Genomic DNA, 21,238 nt, shown 5'->3' with positions numbered 1-21,238 from the left:
TGAAAGGAACTCTTAATGCTTCCGCTTCATACCAAGACATTTTGGACAATTTCATGCTCCCAACTTTGTGGGAACAGTTTGGGGATGACCTCTTCCTGTTCCAACATGACTGTACACCAGTGCACAAAGCAAGGTCCATAAAGACATGGATGAGGGAGTTTGGTGTGGAGGAACTTGACAGAGTCCTGACCTCAACCTGATAGAACACCTTTGGGATGAATTAGAGCAGAGACCATGAGCCAGGCCAAAACTGGGACGTTTGCCTTTACATGCACATGAATGTAATATAGCGTTGTCCCGCTCTTTGCAGCTATAACAGTTCTTATGGAAAGGCTTTCCACAAGGTTTAGGAGTGTGTTCATGGGAATTTTTGACCATTCCTCTAGAAGTGCATTTGTGAGGTCAGGCACTGATGCTGGACGAGAAGACCTGGCTCACAGTCTCCACTCTAATTCATCCCAAAGGTGTTCTATCAGGTTGAGGTGCAGGCCAGTCAAGTTCCTCCACACCAATCTCGCTCATCCTTGAGGGGTGTCCCAAAACTTTTGGCAATATAGTGTACCTGCACTGAAAATAACCTGATTGAGCCTGTGGGCAGAGTAGTGAGAAGCAGCCTTGTGTAAATGTACAGTAGGACAGATCTGGCCATAAACCTGTCTGTCTCTAGAAAGTATTTTACTTTAAAAACATCTACACTGGCTACAAAAACCTGGCTAGCTATAAAACATCAGCTATCTGCAACAATAAAGTTTACTAATCATTACTTCTAATGCTAACAAACTAATGTTGTCAAACTATTGTATAAAGAATAATTTGAGTATACCATCTACACTGAGCTGAAAGAAAGGGAAACATGACAGTGAGCTCACATCATTAAGTTTGCTGATTGAATTCGTAACCCTTAAGCAATCAGGAAAAATCCATCACAAATAACCAAGAGTGAGAAGATGTTACAGGACACATGGTGTAGAGAGAGACACACACACAGGGTTTTTAATTCAGCATCATTTAATTAATAGCACATCCGAGATCCCTTTTCCTCCCCCTGTCCCTCTTGTGAATCGCTGATCACGTGTGCGTCTCCAGCAGCAAGCTCACGTGTAAACATTCACACCGACCGCAATAAAAAAAAAAAATTAAAAAAAAAAGTTTGACCTGTGCGTAAAATTGCCGAAATGTCTGTTGCCTAACGCTGCAGAGAAACGCCTAACAGTACACGGAGGACTGAGACACCGCCGCTCACTCTCCATTAGCACGCAGTCTCTGTAGTGAAGAGGATGTTGCCATGACAACCAACCCCGAGGTGACCCTCAGGAAGCGTACTTTCTTCTCAGTTTTTCTTCTGCTCCTCCTCCTCCTGGTTGTTTTTCTGTACCTTTTGATGGACCACCTTCAGCGTGGTGAGGAAGTTCCCCAGGAACAACATGAGGAATGTCAGAGCCAGCATGAACACCTGTGGCATGCAAGGATCACAGACAAATGTGTCACAGGTCAGATTTGTGTGCAGAGGTGCACGTGTAGAGTGTGTGTGTGTGTGTGTGTGTGTACCTGCCATTCTTTACAGTCTTCTCGTGCAGCAAGTTTGAACAGAGTCACTGCGTTGTACAGCTGCCAAAACTAAACACAACACAAGAAGTCAGTATCTCTGCCCAAACACACAGGAATCAGTTATGTCTTAACTGTATCATCATCATCATCATCATCATCATCATGACCTTGTTCCTTTAAACTTACATGTCCAAAGAACAGGAATGGCAACAGGAAGGTCAGTCCTCTCCACATCCATGACTGGAAACCCTCTAAACCAGGAATCAGACAATACACACAATTTCAAGTTAAGTCAAGAATTTTCAACCATATCTGAGTCAGTACATAGTGAAATGAAAGAACGTTCCTCCAGGACCCTGTTGCTGCAAAAAAAAGTCAGAGCTTCATACAACAACTCAGAACGTTTGGGATGAATTATATCAGAGACTGTGGGCCAGACCTTCTCGTCCAACATCAGTGCCTGACCTCACAAATACGCTTCTAGAGGAATGGTCAAAAATCCACTCCTAAACCTTGTGGAAAGCCTTCCCAGAAGAGTTGAAGCTGTTATAGCTGCAAAGGGCGGAGCCAACTCCATTTTACATTCATGTGCATGTAAAGGCAGACGTCCCAGCTTTTAAATGGCTCACAGTCTCCGCTCTAATTCATCATAAAGGTGTTCTAAAATGGTTCGAAATGTAAGTTAAGCACCTGGTAGCCCCGCCCCTTTTCAGCTACGTAAATAAAGCTGTGAGTATCAAGTACATGAAGTGTACAACAATCTACAGTTTGTTTGTTTTCAGTTGAATAAAGGCAGCATCCAGTTACTTAAAGGACACTGGTTGGAACACGCAATTTATACGACAAAATGGCATAGAATGAATGCACAAGTATGCGTTTTGGGACACATCTCCTGTTTGCAGTCAATTAGCCACAGGAGTGTGACTTCACGGTCATCTGTACTGATGTGCACAACTCACCTACTGTCAGATCCAGCTGATTCCTCTCCCCTAGAGCACGGAGCCGATACAGACACCCGCTCTGATAATAATACTGCAGAAACTGCACAAAACCTGCAACACACACACACGTATGGCTCGGAAATGAAAACGTGGACAATTGATCACAGGTCATGACGCTTAGTTGTTATTTAGTAGACAATTTAGTGACAAAACACAGAAATCCACACACGGTCTGCGGCTCTTACTCTGATAGATGGAGAAGGCCAGGAACTGACTCCTAAACGTCTGATATATCACACCCTCAGGCCTTAAGGCAGATAAACACAGTTAGGAAGAAGATTATTTACTGTGTTCCAGTGATGCGTTTTATTTTTTGGGAAATGTAGGTGTGCCTCACCACGTAAGCATGACACCTGAGAGAAAAGTGGAGACGTAGTGATGCGAAACCCACCAGCCTTTAATTCTGAAACACACACACCCCAATTATACAGGATAAAGCAGGCAGATTGGAACATTACAGGATCTGAATCAATATCAGCTACTAAACCACATCTGGCTTAAACATGGATTAAACACAGTACAGTTTATATAATTAATCACCCTTTTCTTAATTCAATTAATTGGACAGTGCGATTTGGCCTATCCAAAGCTATCCATTAATGTACGTATGACTAAAAGTTTCTTCTTATAAATAAGAAAACGATTAATAAAGCTATAATGCTTACTATATTTGCTATAATGTTTGTTCAGGTTTGCTATAAAAGCAGTTTAATACACCGATCAGCCATAACATTATGAGCAGTGCCAGGTGAGGTGAATAACACGGATGATCTCCTCATCATGGCACCTGTTAGTGGGTGGGATATATTAGGCAGCAAGTGAACATTTTGGTCAGTGTCTATCAAAAATATCCTTCAAGTCCTGCAAGTTGCGAGTTCCCATGGAGGCTCCACCTCGAAACTTACAGGACTTAAAGGATCTGCTGCTAACATCCTGGTGCCAGATACCACAGCACACCTTCAGGGATCTACTGGAGCCCATGCCTCGATAGGTCAGGGCTGTTTTGGCAGCAAAAGGGGGAACCAACACAATATTAGGCAGGCGGTCATAATGTTATGATCGGTGTATTTAGCCTATTTACGTCATGTTTATCCAATTTAACCATTAACTAGGTTAGTTTGTACATTAGCATATTTACTATGCTAGTTAATGGATTTGCCTCTTGACAGGGTTTACTAGTGAAAGAGAATAAACTGATATGAAATTAACCAGACCTAATAATACACCACACTCTGTATCAAGCTCAGTAATCCTTTGAGGAAAAATAACGGAGTTTATTAACCTCACCTGGAGCCGTTATTGATGAGAATGCTTTCCCTGATGGTCAGCGTACAGTAATACCACACCAATAAGAAATTGAAGATTTCATCTGTAACACTGCGAGAACAAACACGAGAACTGGTTCAGTTTCAGTCCATTTACATGTAACGGTGTGAACGCAGCCGGCTGAGCTAGCACTCACCGGTAGTTCAACAGGAAGAGGCATGTGATGGCGCCCAGCATCAGGATTATGGTCATGCAGAGCTTGAACTTCTCATACTCGTCCTTATAAGCAAACCTGACGCAACACAAAGAGAATAAATTTTCACAGGAAACATTCGTTAAGTTATAACTTGTCCCCCTATGATGACCCTTAGCGCCGAAACAAACAAAATACAATTACAGAAAACAACAACAAGAACAGACAATCTGGGCAAATTTAAAACATAATAAAATAAAATAAAATTTACAGTATTGTACACATTTACAGGTGGATAAGATTATAGGAATAATAAAAATAAATAAATAAATAGCTAGATAATAATACAATTCAATACTCTGACATCCATAGTGGTCTTTATTTAAAGATAAAATGGTGATCACGTCCTTTTAAAGAATGGAAAATTATTAAATTATTTCGAGGTTCTTACTTTGCCTGGTTGCTGAGCAGCGTTACGTTCACATTTCCAAGGACCAGATTTAAGTACAGACTGTTGAGGAAGGAGAAGAGGCGCGTTTAGACACGTAACTGGAACATTCTGCATCTGCACCGAGTCATATCCGGTGGTATCAATGATGCGCTCAGGTCAGATTTTTGTTGACGGAACTAATTCGAGCAGGAAGGGTTTTACTGCATGAACAGCAAAAAAAAACAAACATAAAAAAAACCAAGTGGTTTCAAGTGGTAGTCATTCAGAGCATGGTTTCCTTTTTCTTAACCTCAGTAATGTGCGATAAGGACGCAGCCATAAACCAGGATGAAGGTGGGAGAGGGAAGGACCACAGAATACACAAAACACTCGAGTCATGACTCGATGACCCAAAGACTCGCTTCCGTCATCTGAAGCCCAACACAGAGAGCTTTGTCCCTCAGGCCATCACACCCCTCCACATGGATACGTCCACTATACAGACTACAGAAAGCCTTTCCCTCTCTCTCACTGACATGCTGCACTTTGTATTATTACTACACCTTACATTCCCATGTCTGGCACATTTCGGTACATCTGCCTTATACACTGCTTCAGTTTTACTGCACATGAGCTCTCGTTTTTGCACAATCCTTAGTTTTCATTTTGCTTATTTCTTAAATTTTACATTTCCTCTTTTTAATGAACTGTCTGAAGAGAAGTAGGCCGGGTCTCTATTCCTCTGCACGTTATACACTGTATATAACTGTGTTGGACATATTACATCTTGAATCAATGTGGAGTCATAACAGAAGCTAACTGTCTCCTCTTCTGCTTTCTTCATTTATTTTCCGAAGTAATGAATTCTGAAAATCGCTGTAACTGAAGTTGTGTGCTATGATTATGGGATTTTTCTGGGAATCACAATCAATCTACTCCGATCAGGCATAACATTATGAGCAGTGAGAGGAAGCGAATAAGACTGATGATCTCCTCATCATGGCACCTGTTAGTGGGGTGGGATATATTAGGCAGCAAGTCAACATTTCGTCCTCAAAGTTGATGTATTAGAAGCAGGAAAAATGGATTTGAGAGAGTTTGACAAGGTCCAGATTGTGACGGCTAGACCACTGGATCAGAGCATCTCCAAAACTGCAGCTCTTGTGGGGTGTTCCCGGTCTGCAGCGGTCAGTATCTATCAAAAGTCCTGTAAGTTGAGAGGTGCTGTCCATGGAGGCCCCACCTCGCAACTTAGAGAACTAAAAGGATATGCTGCTAACGTCTTGGTGCCAGATACTACAGCACACCTTTAGGGATCTACTGAAGCCCATGCCTCGACTGGTCAGGACTGTTTTGGCAGCAAAAGGGGATCCGACACAATATTAAGCAGGTGGTCATAATGTTATGCCTGACTGGGGTAGTTTCAGCCTCAGATGTCAAGTCTGGCTGAATTGGCTGATGCATACGGCACACAAACCTGGAAACACTTCAGGGGTATCCAAGTAATAATCTGACTGGTTGGATTCTACTGGATTTTCAGGAGACTCGACGGAACAAAGCCGTCATGATGCTTTTACTTCCCTCATGGAAGAAGGAAGCTGTCAGGTTTACAGCTGTGACAATGAGGACCAGCTAAATTAGGGTTTTTGCAAATGATGTGAAGTTCACATTAAAGACTCATTAATTTGCACAACTTTCTTAAATGAGCAATCTATGGTTGCACGCTGGTCTGGTTCATGAGAGGACGTCGACGTTACATGACGCTGAACAACACAAACTGTGACTGGTTGCTTCACATGTCAGTCAGACGCCCTCTTGGGTGGTCCTTGGCCAATAAATTCTGTTATGGAGTCTAGACCTGCTGCTGTCAGTCTGAAGACCTGGCTACACGAGACTGAAATAAATCAATTCACATTTCAGTTACAAGTCTATGTTATTTTAGTCCAGCAATAATGAACAGACTTGGAGAATCTACCTTCCTCCCCTCTCTAATTCCTCAGAAATATAAAGTGGCGCACAGACAGACAGACAGATAGAGACATGCAAGCTCTAAATTATAAATCTAGAATCAAAACACAGAATGGTTCAGGCTTCAGGCATCATGTCTTTGTAGTTTACCCAAAACGTCTAGAAACCCTTGGTGTATATAGACTGTACGCGTGTTGTAGTGAACCTTGCCCAGCTTAGGATACTACTATCACAATGACAGGATACTACCATGATATAAAACATGATCTCAGTGCTGACAGCTGGATTACCTGTACCCGCATACTCGTCTGTCAGTACTGTAATCATCAACAAGGATAGTCGTGTAAAAACAAACACGACTTGATCTATAGTAGAGTAAATTGCAGCGCAATTGCACAAGTCTGCACAAGTCAGACATGAGAAATAAATCACAGCCCTCCTGTATGAACAAAGCTGCTTATATCCACCTTACTGAATCTTAGCTTAGAAATCTTACAAAATGTCCAGTTTATACAGTTTCATACACTGAAGAATGCTTTTAAGATAAATTGTAATATCTTGTTCTATATAATCCAGATAAAATAAGATGGCTTCCCATTACTACACTCAAAGAAATGGTACATGGCGGCTAAAATTATTAAGAGGTGACCGATTAAAGCTCCTTGAAATGGTACTGATGAGCAGAATCGGTATGATCGATTACAAATCTGGTCATGTTTTTCCACCAGAGTCACAGTGCAAGAGTTGATGAAGCAACATTTTAAGGTGAGTGTTACAAAGGCAGCGGCTGTACGTCAAACACAGCAGCCTGATCTTTTCATTTACATCACACTTCACTTTGCTCATAGTTTCCACACACAGATAGAAACCGCACACACACACACACACACACACACACACACTCTCAGGACAGAAGTGCGAGTGATGGCTGCAAAATGGACAAAGCTTTAGCATTTTCTCCCCGACCTTGTGTACTCCTTTTATCCAAACTGTGCAATAATACCAATCTCACAAATATCACATTACCTTTGTTGTTATTTGTGATGCCAGATTAGGAAAGTGAGCACATGTGGGTCATTTCAGGGTAGAGCTCTATTCACATGATCAAATGTGTCTCTCTCTCTCTCTCTCGCGCGCGCACACACACACACACACAAATACATAATAAACCCAGCAATAAGGCATGTAATGGGAGCACAGCCTAAAAGACCTGAATACACTTCTCTTTATCTGTGCCTCATGTATTCGCTTGGCATCTGTAAGCAAATGAAATGGTGTACTCACCCGTTCTTCTTTGGCAAGTAGGCTTCCATGTCGAAGAAGACATTCTGCTTCTCTTTGATCTGCGCCTGCAGGTGATTTATAGCCAGAGACTCTTTGTCGTCGCATGTTTTTGCGCATCTGAAGGCACAATTAATCTACATCAGATTTACAATTCAAATTTCTCAAAAGCCCAGAAAGTGTGTCCTGGTCACATTTGTTATTTATCGTGATTTTATTTTGCCGTCACAAAAAAAAATATTTTCTCCCTAGTTGGGTCACTTGCCTCTTATCCATCACACAACATGTACCAGCTGCATAAAGAGTGAACGTGTGAGACGCATAAAGCCGAGCTTCTCATCTTTTCCAACTGCTGCTTATGCAGCATCACAGACAGAGTAAGAAGCACTCCAGCTGTCTGCCCTCTGCCACATACCTCACTATGATTGACCGGAGAGAGAGAGAGAGGGTAATGCCATCCCTCCTACCTAGACATCATGGGCAATTTTTGCTTTCTGGACTCTATGTATGGCTGGGTTATGCATCATCTGGATTCTCCCTATGATAGGGTGGTGAGTACTGGCAATATTCTGTAGCATATAGTAGTAATATAAAATTTATATGTATTGGGTTGGTAAAAATGTAATTCCTCAAAATTTTCAGAAAAACATGACCTTTCAGACTTCTCACAGCCTCAGAGACATTTTGTTGGTGGATACAGCTGATAAAGGACTATGCCCCATTTCTCTGGAAACTGCATGTACTAGGCTTAACTTTTACATCATCAACTATTACTACTAAGTAACTAAGTAAACTTTTATAACTTCTTGGATTCTGGTTTTTTTTTCCCCTGGCAGTCATACAATATATTGCCAAAAGTTTTGGGACACCCCTCCAAATCACTGAATTCAGGTTTTGTTTTTCAGGAGTTGGGCTCAGGCCCTTAGTTCCAGTGAAAGGAACTCTTAAATACCAAGACATTTTGGACAATTTCATGCTCCCAACTGGGGATGACCCCTTCCTGTTCCAACATGACTGCACACCAGTGCATAAAGCAATGTCCATAAAGACATGGATGAGTGAGTTTGGTGTGGAGGAACTTGACTGGCCTGCACAGAGTCCTGACCTCAACCTGATAGAACACCTTTGGGATGAATTAGAGTGGAGACTGTGAGCCAGGTCCTCTCGTCCAACATCAGTGCCTGATCTCACAAATGCGCTTCTAGATAGATAGATAGACTTTATTCATCGCAAAGGGAAATTCACAGTTTCCAGCAGTATCCACAAACACAGGTAATAGATAAAATAGGAAGGAATATAACAATTCTAGAGAGGAATATAACAATTCTAGAGAGGAATGGTCAAAAATTCCCATAAACACAGTCCATAACTTGTGGAAAGACTTCCAAAGAGTTGAAGCTGTTATAGATGCAAAGGGTGAGCCAACTCCATATTACATTCATGTGCATTTTAAGGCAGACGTCCCAGTTTTGGCCTGGCTCACAGTCTCTGTCCTAATTCATCCCAAAGGTGTTCTATCAGGTTGAGGTCAGGACTCTGTGCAGGCCAGTCAAGTTCCTCCACACCAAACTCAATCATCCATGTCTTTATGGACCTTGCTTTGTGCACTGGTGTGCAGTCATGCTGGAACAGGAAGGGGTCATCCCCAAACTGTTCCCACAAAGTTTGGAGCATGAAATTGTCCAGAATGTCTTGGTATGCGGAGTTCCTTTCACCGGGGCCGAGCCCAAGCCCTGAAAAACAACACCTGAATTCAATGATATGGAGGGGTGTCCCAAAACACTTGGCAATATAGTGTGTGCATCATAGAACTGATCATCAGCTCACGCAAACGTGTCGCACAGACGAAGAATAAACGTACTGACGAAGTGTGTGTCCCAGCTCTTTAAGGCCCTTCCTCTGTTTGCATATGGCACTGCTGCAGATCGCCTGGAGGTGCGTGAGCTCTTCCAACTTCTGCCGGTACACCTTATGAGTTTCCTGATAAATCAAACACAATCCATACCATAATCATGAGCAAATTAACCACGTGTGGAAACACTCTGGATTAATGCTTAATGAACACAAACGCATGAGTAATAGTAAATAATATAGTAGTAGTGAACAGACTCACACTTCTATTCTAAAGGCTGTTTATTTATCCTCAAAGAGAAACAGACAGATAAGAAAACCCAAAGGCTAGCCTAATAAAAAAAAAACAAAAACACAGGCATTAGTTTACCTAGATCACATTACACAATCACGTTAAAATCAATGGAGGTGAGTAAAGTCTCTAATTCGTGTTTGATTGAATCACACAGTCAAATCAATCAGTACTGCCATCCAAAACATGCAGCAGCTGATCCTGTCATGATAAAAATAAAACCAAACAGTGTTACTTTATCATGCTCTGATTATAAATAACCCCCAAGGATGTCTTCCCAAGGACATTTCAGTCGTTGAGAAAGGATAACAGGATTAAACAGAGAAACCGAACAGAAGGCAAAGTAAATGTTCTCCAAGTGAAATCACAACCATGTTAGCGACACGGCTAGCTTCCATCACTATTTGCGCTAAAGTAAGCAGAAAAAAGGTTGAACAAAATCCCACTGTTGAAAGTTTATTCGCTCCCTTAATCGTTCGAATCAAAAGTTCAAGGTGCAAACCTGCAGCTGTTGATATTCCTTCTCCATTTCTTCCCATTCACTCCGACATCTCTCCTGTGACATTGTACCCACTGCCATGCTCACCTGCTTTCTCCCCCACTTTGTGGACACTTGTCACTGCGCATGCGCACCACTCACACGCATGCGTTTGACCTGCCCGTTTAGATTTACGGCGCGCATGCGCACTATCTTAAAATATGTAAAAAGTACATATTAAAGATATTTTTTTTAGATGTTTATGTTTTAGGCGCAGCAAGGACGATTGTTAAAAACAGGAATGACAAACAAAATATAGTAATATGTAAAAGAAATATAAAGATATTGTCTTGAGCAATCAACTAGAAAATGCGTTTCAGGCAGATGTTAAACATTAGACCAACCTAGTGAAAGAGATAAGAGGTTTGTTATTCATCTGTATAAAGTTAACAGAAAATCTTAGTGGAATATCTCAGCATATAAATGGCTCCCTCCCTCTGAAATAGTTCTAAGTTTTTAAAATTAAAATTATCCATGAAACAGTATTATCTCGAAATATCTTAAAGGGCTGTTTCTTAGAAGATCTGCACACACTTCTGGCATTAAACTTGTATTAAAATAATTTTTGTAATTGAATTCAGAGTATATACACCAATCAGGAATAACATTATGACCGCCTGCCTAATATTGTGTTGGTTCCCCTTTTGCTGCCAAAACAGCCCTGACCCATCATGCACTGTGTATTTTGACACCATTCTATCAGAACCAGCATTAACTTCTTCAGCAATTTGAGCAACAGTAGCTCGTCTGTTGGATCGGATCACACAGGCCAGCCTTCACGCCCCACATGCATCAGTGACCCTGTCACCGGTCCACCACTGTTGGACCACTTTTGATAGATACTGACCACTGCAGACTGGGAACACCCCACCAGAGCTGCAGTTTTGGAGATGCTCTGATCCAGTCGTCTAGCCATCACAATTTGGCCCTTCATCAAACTCGCTCAAATTCTTACGCTTGCCCATTTTTCCTGCTTCTAACACATCAACTTTGAGGACAAAATGTTCACTTGCTGCCTAATATATCCCACCCACTAACAGGTGCCATGATGAGGAGATAATCAGTCTTATTCACTTCACCTGCCAGTGGTCATAATGTTATGGCTGATCAGTGTATAACAGTTTATGTAAGATTTTGGACAAAGAAATGAAAAAGAATTTAAAATGGGCGTATTGTATTCAATTACATTGTTTGAGGCACTAATATCTGTTATTTAACTGATCTTTAAATATTTACTGGGAAAATGTTAGTAACAAACCCTATAGTATATTCATATTTTTACAACATAAACATAAACTTGGCTTCCTTATATATATATATATATATACACATATATAATAAGGAATAATATGTTTAAAATGTATAAATGTATGTATAAAATGTTTCTACAATGTTTTGATTTTTATGTGCAGCACTTCCGCGTGTAAGCGTCAGCTGTTGCTATGGTTACATGCAAAAAGGGGCGGGGTTTCACGAAGAACTTAACTGGCCTAACTAAGTTCACTTCACCGCTTTAACACTGTAACGTAGTTTTAAAAAAAAGCCTTCGTATAAGTGGATTAATGCCGATCCTGAAGAAACATCTGGAAACTGAGCCACTTGTAAAAGTAGTGGATAAAATGGCTCAAAAAAATGGCCTCCGCCGCACCATCTACAGTATAAACGGAGACCAGTACACCGGAGAGTGGAAGGATAACCTGAGACACGGTAACTCCCTCTGCCTCTCAATATAAACTCAGACTTATTTACCTAGCTATCTGATATTGTTAAAATGCGCATGCGCAGTAAGTTCGTCCTTAACCTTCACTCCCCTCTGCTCTTGCATTGTGATTCTTTACTCTCTCTCTTTTTTTTTTTTTTGCTAAGGACATGGCCAGAATTGAAATTGATCATATTCATACTTCTTTAATTGTTTTTTGTTTGGAGTGTGTAGTTACCTAAGAATTATCTTAGCTTAGTTTGAAGAGACACCCTGGGTTAAACTGGATGTTTTGTAAGAGATTTGTTTTGTATTTGTAGTCCCGTATCAGTTTGCTTATTTTTTTACTTATCGATAGACAGACAGACAGATTATAAAGGACTATTTCTTTTTCTATCTTTAACTACATCTACAATAATTGCTTAAGTATGTAGATAGATAGATAGATAGATAGATAGATAGATAGATAGATCAATCAGGCATAACATTATGACCACTATGCCTAATATTGTGTTGGTCCCCATTTTGCTGCCAGAACAGCCCTGACCTGTCGAGGCATGGACTCCACTAGATCCCTGAAGGTGTGCTGTGGTATCTGGTGCCAAGATGTGAGCAGCAGATCCTTTAAGGCCTGTAAGTTGCAAGGCGGGGCTTCCACTAGCTTCCAACTTCTCATTAAAGATACTTACAGGACTTAAAGGACACTTTTGATAGATACTGACCACTGCAGACTGGGAACACCCCACAAGAGCTGCAGTTTTGGAGATGCTCTGATCCAGTGGTCTAGCCATCACAATTTGGTCCTTGTCAAACTCTCTCAAATCCTTACTCTTGCCCATTTTCCTGCTTCTAACACATCAACTTTGAGGACAAAATGTTCACTTGCTGCCTAATATATCCCACCCACTAACAGGTGCCATGATGAGGAGATCATCAGTGTTATTCACTTCACCTGTCACTGCTCATAATGTTATGCCTGATCGGTGTAGATAGACAGGTCTCTCAATCTCTCTGCTTTGTGAAAAGGTAAAGGAACTCAAGTGTGGAAGAAAACTGGAGCTGTGTATGAAGGTGAATGGAAACAGAATGGACGTGACGGCTTTGGGATTCTCAGCAAACTGCAGCCATCAACTAATGACCATGTGAAAGTTTATTCAGGCACATGGAGAAATGATAAGAAAGAGGTGGGTATTACTCTACACTCCAATGCTGTCCCTTAACACGCCTTTTTCCAGATCTGATAAAACCTTAGGAGTTACTATTATACAGTATAAGTGCAGCAGTAATGGGGGACTGTGTGACATATCAGACAATATGAACACACAGTCACAATTTAGTTTTGAAATATGTTTCAAGGTAAAGATACTTGAGGAATAAAATGATGTTTAAGATGGACAAGGTGATTTAACTAAAAGCAGAAGTCTACAGGATTGGGGTGCAGCTCAGAGGAAGATAGATGTAAATAAATAGATGTAAAAATTGAACATTTTTGTGTGTGTGTGTGTGCAGGGGTTTGGGACACGTTTCTTCAGCTCGTCATCAAGATATGAGGGGGAGTGGGTGGAGAATAAGAGGAGCGGATGGGGAAGGATGACTTATGAAAATGGAGATGTGTATGAAGGAGAGTGGCTGAAGGATAAACCCCACGGTCAGGGCGTGCTGTGGCTCGGTATAATTTTTCACAAAACACTTTGACCTTCCCGCTTTTATTATTAAGAAAGGAAGTGAACTGGATAATTGATGTGAAGCAGAAAGCTTGAAATGAGTCAAAGAATAAAGAAAAAGCTAGTGTGTAATGTGTAATTATGAATAGTGTTCACCTCCACTTCTGACTGGTCAGCTGCTGATAAGGCCATTATAACATCATCAGCTGTCGGTAAAAATGAAGTTTTCAGAAACCGTGACCTCATAATGTTATGCCTGATTGGTGTATATTCACTTTAAATCCACACTTGATTAATAATAATAGTATAAGTTATCAAAGTATACACCTTGTGATGGTGAATCAGGGATAAATAAACACTAAACCTCTGTATGTGTGTAAGTGAATGAGAACAGGTATGAGGGCAGCTGGAAGGACGGGAAGAAACACGGACAAGGACGCTTCTTCTACACCAACAGAGGTCAGCTATACGAGGGCTTCTGGGTAGACGACGTGCCAAGGTGCGGGACAGTGTGCGATTACGACGGGACGCATACACACACACCACCGCTGTACCCCATCCCCCCGGTAATACAACACATTCAAGCTTAAACAGTGTGGACAATGTAGTATGTGTGTGAGACACACAATAATATTCTGATTAATGACACTCTCGTGCTCAGTGCTGAATTTCAAACAATGCATATACACCGATCAGGCATAACATTATGAGCACTGAGAAGTGAAGTGAATAACACTGATGATCCCCTCATCATAGCACCTGTTAGTGGGTGGGATATATTAGGCAGCAAGTGAACATTTTGTCCTCAAAGTTGATGTGTTAGAAGCAGGAAAAATGACAAGGACCAAATTGTGATGGCTAGACCGCTGGATCAGAGCATCTCCAAAACTGCAGCTCTTGTGGGGTGTTCCTGGTCTGCAGTGGTCAGTATCTATCAAAAGTGGTCCAAGGAAGGAACAGTGGTGAACTGGTGACAGGGTCATGGACGGCCAAGAGTCACTGATGCACGTGGGGAGTGAAGGCTGGCCCGTGTGACCCGATCCAACAGACGAGTTCAAACTGCTGAAGAAGTTAATGCTGGTTCTGATAGAAAGGGGCCAGAATACACAGTGCATGATGGGTCAGGGCTGTTCTGGAAGCAAAAGGAGGAACCAACACAATATTAGGCAGGTGGTCATAATGTTATGCCTGGTCACTGTAAATGTACTTTTAATCAGTGCCTTATTGTGAAAAAATCTATAGGAGTCAATTAAATGTGTCTCACTGTCTCTCTGCTCTGCAGGTGATGCTGCAGGATGTTCAGTCAGTGCTAATGGAGGGACGCGACCGTTTCTGTGCCAGCAAAGAGGACTAAGAAAATCAACTGGTGAATCCTGCAGTCTGCGCATGATATCATATACGATATATGATACCCAAGACATTTTTAATGTTTAACCCAGACCTGTGTACACGTGATTCTTTTGCAATGTGCAGTGACTATATACTCAAATCTAAACTATTCAGCAATATAAAATAAGTGCTCAGTGATGCATGTTTTGTTATATTTCGTTTTATTTCACTCAGATTTGTAAACCATGTACACACTGTGTGTGCTTGGCAATTAAAAAAAAAAAATCACAAAACATCAAGGCCACACCACTTGGCAAATGGTTTCACACCAAAATGATTAAATCAGTCATTCTGAAGTTGAATAAGAACCTCTTTACCAAAGAAAACCCACGTTCAACCTGTGCACGATGTTGTGGTACTGTTTTCAACACAGCTTTAGTACAAGAGGATGAACCGTGGTTTCGAACAAATCGTAGCAACAGCTTAGAAAACACTGACATGAGATGAGGAATGTCTGTAGACCAAAACAATTCAATCCTTCAGATTCATAAAATGTCATGTATGGCAAATTAAACTTGATGTCGATGTTCTTCCCAGCAGCTATAAAAATGTAGTCAGTCAGTTGCTAAATAGATCCTACTAATTAACTGGCTTGTTGCTCTTAAGATGGTCAAGGGAATTGGGGGGGAAATGAATAGGGAAGGGTTTTAAATGGTATTGAAATGCCCAGATAACTTTACACAGAGATAATGGAATTAAGTACAGTTTGGTTCATTAGAAACCAGTACAGACTGGAGGAGTAAATCAAAAGTATTTGGCACATTATTATAAAGATGTAAACATTAACCGCACACCAAAACATGGCTCAGTTCAGTGTTGATGTCAGGCATGTGCTGATAATCAAGATGTGAAACAAACCATGATATGCGACATGTCCATTAAAATCTTTGTGCTGTGATAATATCTAAGCTAACTTTATACCGCTCTACAAGACGATCATATCAAAAGTCAGGCAACTGGCACTCCTACTAAGGTTTTAAGGTTCGAAGGAAATAGAATATTAAAATAATATAATAAACCATGATAAAAGATTTATGGTAGCCTTTATTTATATAAAGGCTTGGACAATCTTGAGTGGCACATTATATACCTACACCAACCATGTATAACATTATGACCACCTGTCTAAAATTGGGTTGGTCCCCCTTTTGCTGCCAGAACAGCCCTGACCCGTCATGCACTGTGTATTCTGACACCTTTCTATCAGAACCAGCATTCACTTCTTCAGCAATTTGAGCAACAGTAGCACGTCTGTTGGATCGGATCACACGGGCCAGCCTTCACTCCCCACGTCCATCAGTGAGCCTTGGCCACCCATGACCCTGTCGCCGGTTCACCACTGTTTCCTCCTAGGACCACTTTTGATAGATACTGACCACTGCAGACCGGGAACACCCCACAAGAGCTGCAGTTTTGGAGATGCTCTGATCCAGTGGTCTAGCCATCACAATTTGTCCCTTTGTCAAACTCGCTCAAATCCTTACGCTTGTCCATTTTTCCTGTTTCTAACACATCAACTTTGAGGACAAAATGTCCACTTGCTGCCTAATATATCCCACCCACTAACAGGTGCCATGATGAGGAGATAATCAGTCTTATTCACGGCACCTCTCACTGGTCATAATGTTATGCCTGATCGGTGTATTTTATTATGGGCAGCACTTTTGTTTTGTTCCAGTGATTGTACTTTAAATTCCTTTTCTTTAGCTCTTCTTACAGCTCTGCGACATTGCCGGCACCACTGTGATTCTCATCACATCGCAAAAGAAAGTTGCGTATCATGACATAATTTCGCCATACTAACCACCACTTGTATGATCATATAGGAATTTAATATCAGCACATGCCTAACAGTCATAATTTGGCACTGACATTCATAATGACAGAACACTGAGTTCATCAGTAAATATATATCTTCAACTACAGAGCTATTGTATTTAAAAATCGCAGCAGTTAGTAAAATAAAAAATGTATCATTCACCTATAAAATGGTTTCAGTGATTAACTCCAGTGATGTGCATTCTTCACCTCCCTACTCCGCTTGGCTTGTGATTAACCTCGTGTCTGGAAAGTCCCAAGTTCCAACCTTCGCTCACATGCACTGGTTAGCATCAACTGCTTACAGAAATATATAGCTTCTAGCATACTGAGCAACACCATGCATGCTAGACACTCAAGGAACTGTGGGACGTCAGATAACCTCCAGAACCCTGGCATTACATCAGGGCTGTAAAAAAATATGATAAACTAACGGTATGACAAATGCTGAGCTGATGGATTTGGTTACGTCAAGGTATTCGCTTACAGCTCAATGATCTTGTTAAAAGACATGACGTTGAGGTCTTCATCGCGATATATATATATATATATTAAAAATAAATAAAATGAAAATTAGCCTCGGGATGGTTCCCTCCTTAATGGAGGCTGGTGAAGCCAGAGGTGCATTTAAGATTTCATTAATACCTTTAAATCCACATGCAGAAACTAAGACATACAGACACAGTAGGTTAAAAAGCAGACTCGGGACGGTCATCTATTGAGAAGTTGGAGAGTGCAGCGCTGATGTTTCTCCTCTCTGGTCCAGCTCGTTCTGAAGCCGTGTCAGATCCTCCAGTTCCTCTAGCTCCCGGAATTGACGGTCAGTTTTGTGACTGACAAGCGAGCGGTAAAAATGGACGGCGAAGACGATAAAGATGAGGCCGAACGGCACCATGATGGAGGTGGAGGTGATGGCGGCGGCCACACCTGCCGAGACCGTGCCGTTTTTCTGATTCTTGGGCCTGATGGGTAAAAACTTGACCCAGCAGAGAAGGACGACCTCAGCGAGAAAGAGCAGTGTGCCGATGACGGTTGAGAAGGCCCAGGCCAGCTCGACATGGCGATGCATACGTTCGTGTGGAGACTCGCGCACCGAGTTGAGGTTGTGTACGTTGCTGACGGCTTCGATGTTGGGCAAGATGCAGGTGCTGATCATCAGAGCAAAGAGATGAACTGCCACCAACACTGTGGTACATGCACTGAATGCGATCAACAGACCAGGGGGGTAATCATGACTTGTATCCAGCTGAACCTCCACCATCGCAACCTGCACACACACACACACACAAAAGCTTTAAGGGAGGGGTTGTCACCTGGCTAAATTTTGCTGCCTATAGGTTAGTGACTCAAGTTTTCTGAATTTCTAATAGTTTTGTAAATTTCCCATTGGGATATAGTATGTATGTATGTATGTATGTATGTCTGTATGTCTGTATGTATGTATGTATGTATGTATGTATGTATCTATCTATCTATGAACTAAGTTCTGTAGCAGTTTATGGATGCTTGGACTGAGATGACTGGACTGAGAAGAATGTCTGTATTCTCTCGGCACCAATTAAAAACAGACGCCTTATTTGTTCAGATCTGACAGCACTAGACAAAAGCAGTAATGTGAAGCACCACTGAAAAACAAAACTAAACAACGGTTAACTATCCATCCATCCATCGTCTATACCTGCTTTATTCCTAATTGGGGTCACGGGGGTCTGCTGGAGCCTATCCCAGCACACATTTGGGCGAAAGGCAGGGGTACACCCTGGACAGGTCAGCAGTCCATCACAGGGCCACACATATAGACAGACAACCACACACACTCACACTCACTCCTATGGGCAATTTAGAATTACCAATCAACCTAATGTACATGTTTTTTGGACTGTGGGAGGAAACCAGAGTACCCGGAGTAAACCCACGCAGGCACGGGGAGAACATGCAAACTCCACACAGAAAGGCCCCTGCCTGTTCGAACCCGGGACCTTAATGGTTAACTAATTAAAAGGTCATTAGCCGCTTATCTGGACCTCTATAAGCAAGGAATTATATGTAACCAGACTTTACAATAAATTACGTTGGATACCCAAGATCAAATTCCTGTTTTTAATTGTATGAAGCTTTTCTGCTTACCACAGATACAAAGACACCACTGCCGGACATTTACTCTCTCTCTCTCCACTAACAGAGCTGGATATTTTTTCATACCACCCTGTAGAAGCTCTAGAGACTACTGCGTCTTGAAATCGCAGGCGATCATCTGTTTCTGGCATCAACATCCATGCTTAAAGTCACTGAGATGACAGTATTTGTGATATGAATGAGTGGATAACTGAAACACCAGCTGTATTTGCATGATATTTTGCATTGCACTGCTGTCACCTGATGACTAGGACTGGATGACCAGTTCCTGTATAAAGTGTCCGGTGAATGCATTTCCCTGGACTGTTCAAGTTAAAGATGGTTTTGTCACTGGAGCAGAGATATGATGTCTATTTTTAATGGTGACAATGAGTGACAGACTGGGCAAGTATTTGGCATAAATCAGACGTGTCCAGCTTCTTTCGAAACGAAACCTATGATGTGAAATGTGATCCGTGTGTATTTTTAAGACAATACTAAGTTAAAGAGGATGAGGTGTTGTGTATGGAGATGCTCTGGAAGGGAGCGGAGTTACTCACCATGGCGAAGCCGGACAGCAGAGCTGAAGTGCGGCTTGTGGCTTTCAGCTTCGCCCGGCTCAGATACAGCTTCCGCCAGGACAGAGCCTGCAAAGACAGCTCACTTCCGCTCATCGTGCACACAAAGGAAACAAATACACAACTACGAAGCAAAGTAATCAATTAGAAACAACAACGAGTCTTGAATTATACACCCGAGTCAAACCTCCACATTTCTCTGGCTCGCCATCTGCCCGCCCGCCTGAATGTAGCATTACCCACAATCCTCCGCGGTCCGTTAAGCTCTCTAACCTGTCATTACCAGAGGCGTCCTGGCTGCTGTTTCACAATAATAATACATTTAATAAACTATTTTACCTTTCCTTTTGCGTTTTTACCTTTGCTCTTGGTTTTGAAATTAATCAATAAATGGTCCTCACTCTCAAAACACCTTCACATTTTGTGTTTGTATGTGTATTTATTGTGTGTAGGATCTTATGATCTTTATCCTAAAACCAAGCCCATGACTCAAAGATGTCTTGGATGTACACTATATTGCCAAAAGGTTTTGGGACACCCCTCCAAATCATCTGAATTCAGGGGGTTGTTTTTCAAGGGTTGGGCTCGGCCCTTTAGTTCCAGTGAAAGGAACTCTTAATGCTTCAGGTTCATACCAAGACATTTTCATGCTCCCAACTTTGTGGGAACGGTTTGGGGATGACCCCTTCCTGTTCCAACACGACTGCAGACCAGTGCACAAAGCAAGGTCCATAAAGACATAGATGAGGGAGTTTGGTGTGGAGGAACTTGACAGAGTCCTAACCTAATAGAACAACTTTGGGATGAATTAGAGCGGTGACTGTGAGCCAGGTCTTCTCGTCCAACATCAGTGCCTGACCTCACAAATGTGCTTCTAGAGGAATTGTCAAAAATTCCCATAAACACACTCCTAAACCTTGTGGAAAGCCTTCCAAGAATAGTTGGAGCTGTTATAGTTGTAAAGGGCGGAGCCAACTCCATATTAAATTGCCAACAGGCCAACAGTCTCCACTCTAATTCATCCCAAAGGTGTTCTATCAGGTTGAGGTCGGGACTCTGTGCAGGCCAGTCAAGTTCCTCCACACCAAACTCGCTCATCCATGTCTTTATGGACCTTGCTTTGTGCACTGGTGTACAGTCATGTTGGAACAGGAAGGGGTCATCCCCAAACTGTTCCCACAAAGTTGGGAGCATGAAAATGTCTTGGTATGAAGCTGAAGCATTAAGAGTTCCTTTCACTGGAACTAAGGGGCCGAGCCCAACCCCTGAATTCAATGATTTGGAGGGGTGTCCCAAAACTTTTGGCAATATAGTGTATGTACAATGCATTTCACAAATACAGCTTTGGAAACAATGAAGAGACCACTCCAATTTTTCTTAAATCAGTATCTCAACATTTATAGCACCCTTCCTATTCCAATGTCTGTTGAATTCCAACACTGGTACACCTTATTCTGCTTAATGAAGTACTGATGAGGTGATCAATTTAACCAAATCTGATTTAACAAGAAAACATATATATATATATATATATATATATATAAAAAAAAACACTGCTGTTGCCATCACTATCCTCTTCCAATGGGGTGAGCTGGATGGTCAAAACT

The 21,238-nt window shown here is 41.7% G+C and overlaps 3 protein-coding genes across 4 annotated transcripts; 1 reads left to right on the top strand and 2 right to left on the bottom strand.

The window, feature by feature from the left end:
* Nucleotides 1-996: 996 nt before the first annotated feature.
* tmem120b (transmembrane protein 120B) lies at nt 997-10,482 on the bottom strand. 2 transcript variants are annotated; one of them, XM_058412170.1, is made up of 12 exons: nt 10,333-10,482; nt 9,549-9,667; nt 7,691-7,807; nt 4,460-4,519; nt 4,012-4,107; nt 3,837-3,926; nt 2,887-2,952; nt 2,735-2,796; nt 2,508-2,600; nt 1,735-1,799; nt 1,553-1,617; nt 997-1,453 (listed from the first exon to the last, which is right to left on the bottom strand). In XM_058412170.1, exons 1-12 carry the CDS (start codon nt 10,408-10,410, stop codon nt 1,435-1,437), a joined length of 930 nt encoding a protein of 309 aa, XP_058268153.1. In that variant the 5' UTR covers nt 10,411-10,482; the 3' UTR covers nt 997-1,434. The 2 variants fall into 2 exon arrangements, with proteins under 2 accessions (XP_058268153.1, XP_058268152.1); XM_058412169.1 differs by having other exon boundaries at nt 998-1,453; nt 1,549-1,617.
* Nucleotides 10,483-11,814: 1,332 nt separating this feature from the next.
* On the top strand, nt 11,815-15,260 carry morn3 (MORN repeat containing 3). The gene is made up of 5 exons (XM_058412617.1): nt 11,815-12,075; nt 13,094-13,251; nt 13,577-13,736; nt 14,113-14,297; nt 15,014-15,260. The coding sequence occupies exons 1-5, from the start codon at nt 11,931-11,933 to the stop codon at nt 15,083-15,085; spliced, it is 720 nt and encodes a 239-aa protein (XP_058268600.1). The 5' UTR covers nt 11,815-11,930; the 3' UTR covers nt 15,086-15,260.
* Nucleotides 15,261-15,264: 4 nt separating this feature from the next.
* Nucleotides 15,265-19,878, bottom strand: orai1b (ORAI calcium release-activated calcium modulator 1b). The gene is made up of 2 exons (XM_058412618.1): nt 19,614-19,878; nt 15,265-18,205 (listed from the first exon to the last, which is right to left on the bottom strand). The coding sequence occupies exons 1-2, from the start codon at nt 19,725-19,727 to the stop codon at nt 17,654-17,656; spliced, it is 666 nt and encodes a 221-aa protein (XP_058268601.1). The 5' UTR covers nt 19,728-19,878; the 3' UTR covers nt 15,265-17,653.
* Between the last annotated feature and the right edge of the window lie 1,360 nt (nt 19,879-21,238).

This window comes from Hemibagrus wyckioides, linkage group LG16, assembly GCF_019097595.1.
Source record: "Hemibagrus wyckioides isolate EC202008001 linkage group LG16, SWU_Hwy_1.0, whole genome shotgun sequence".
In the NCBI taxonomy this organism is placed as follows: Eukaryota; Metazoa; Chordata; class Actinopteri; order Siluriformes; family Bagridae; genus Hemibagrus; species Hemibagrus wyckioides.
This window is presented reverse-complemented; position numbering and strand designations above follow the sequence as displayed.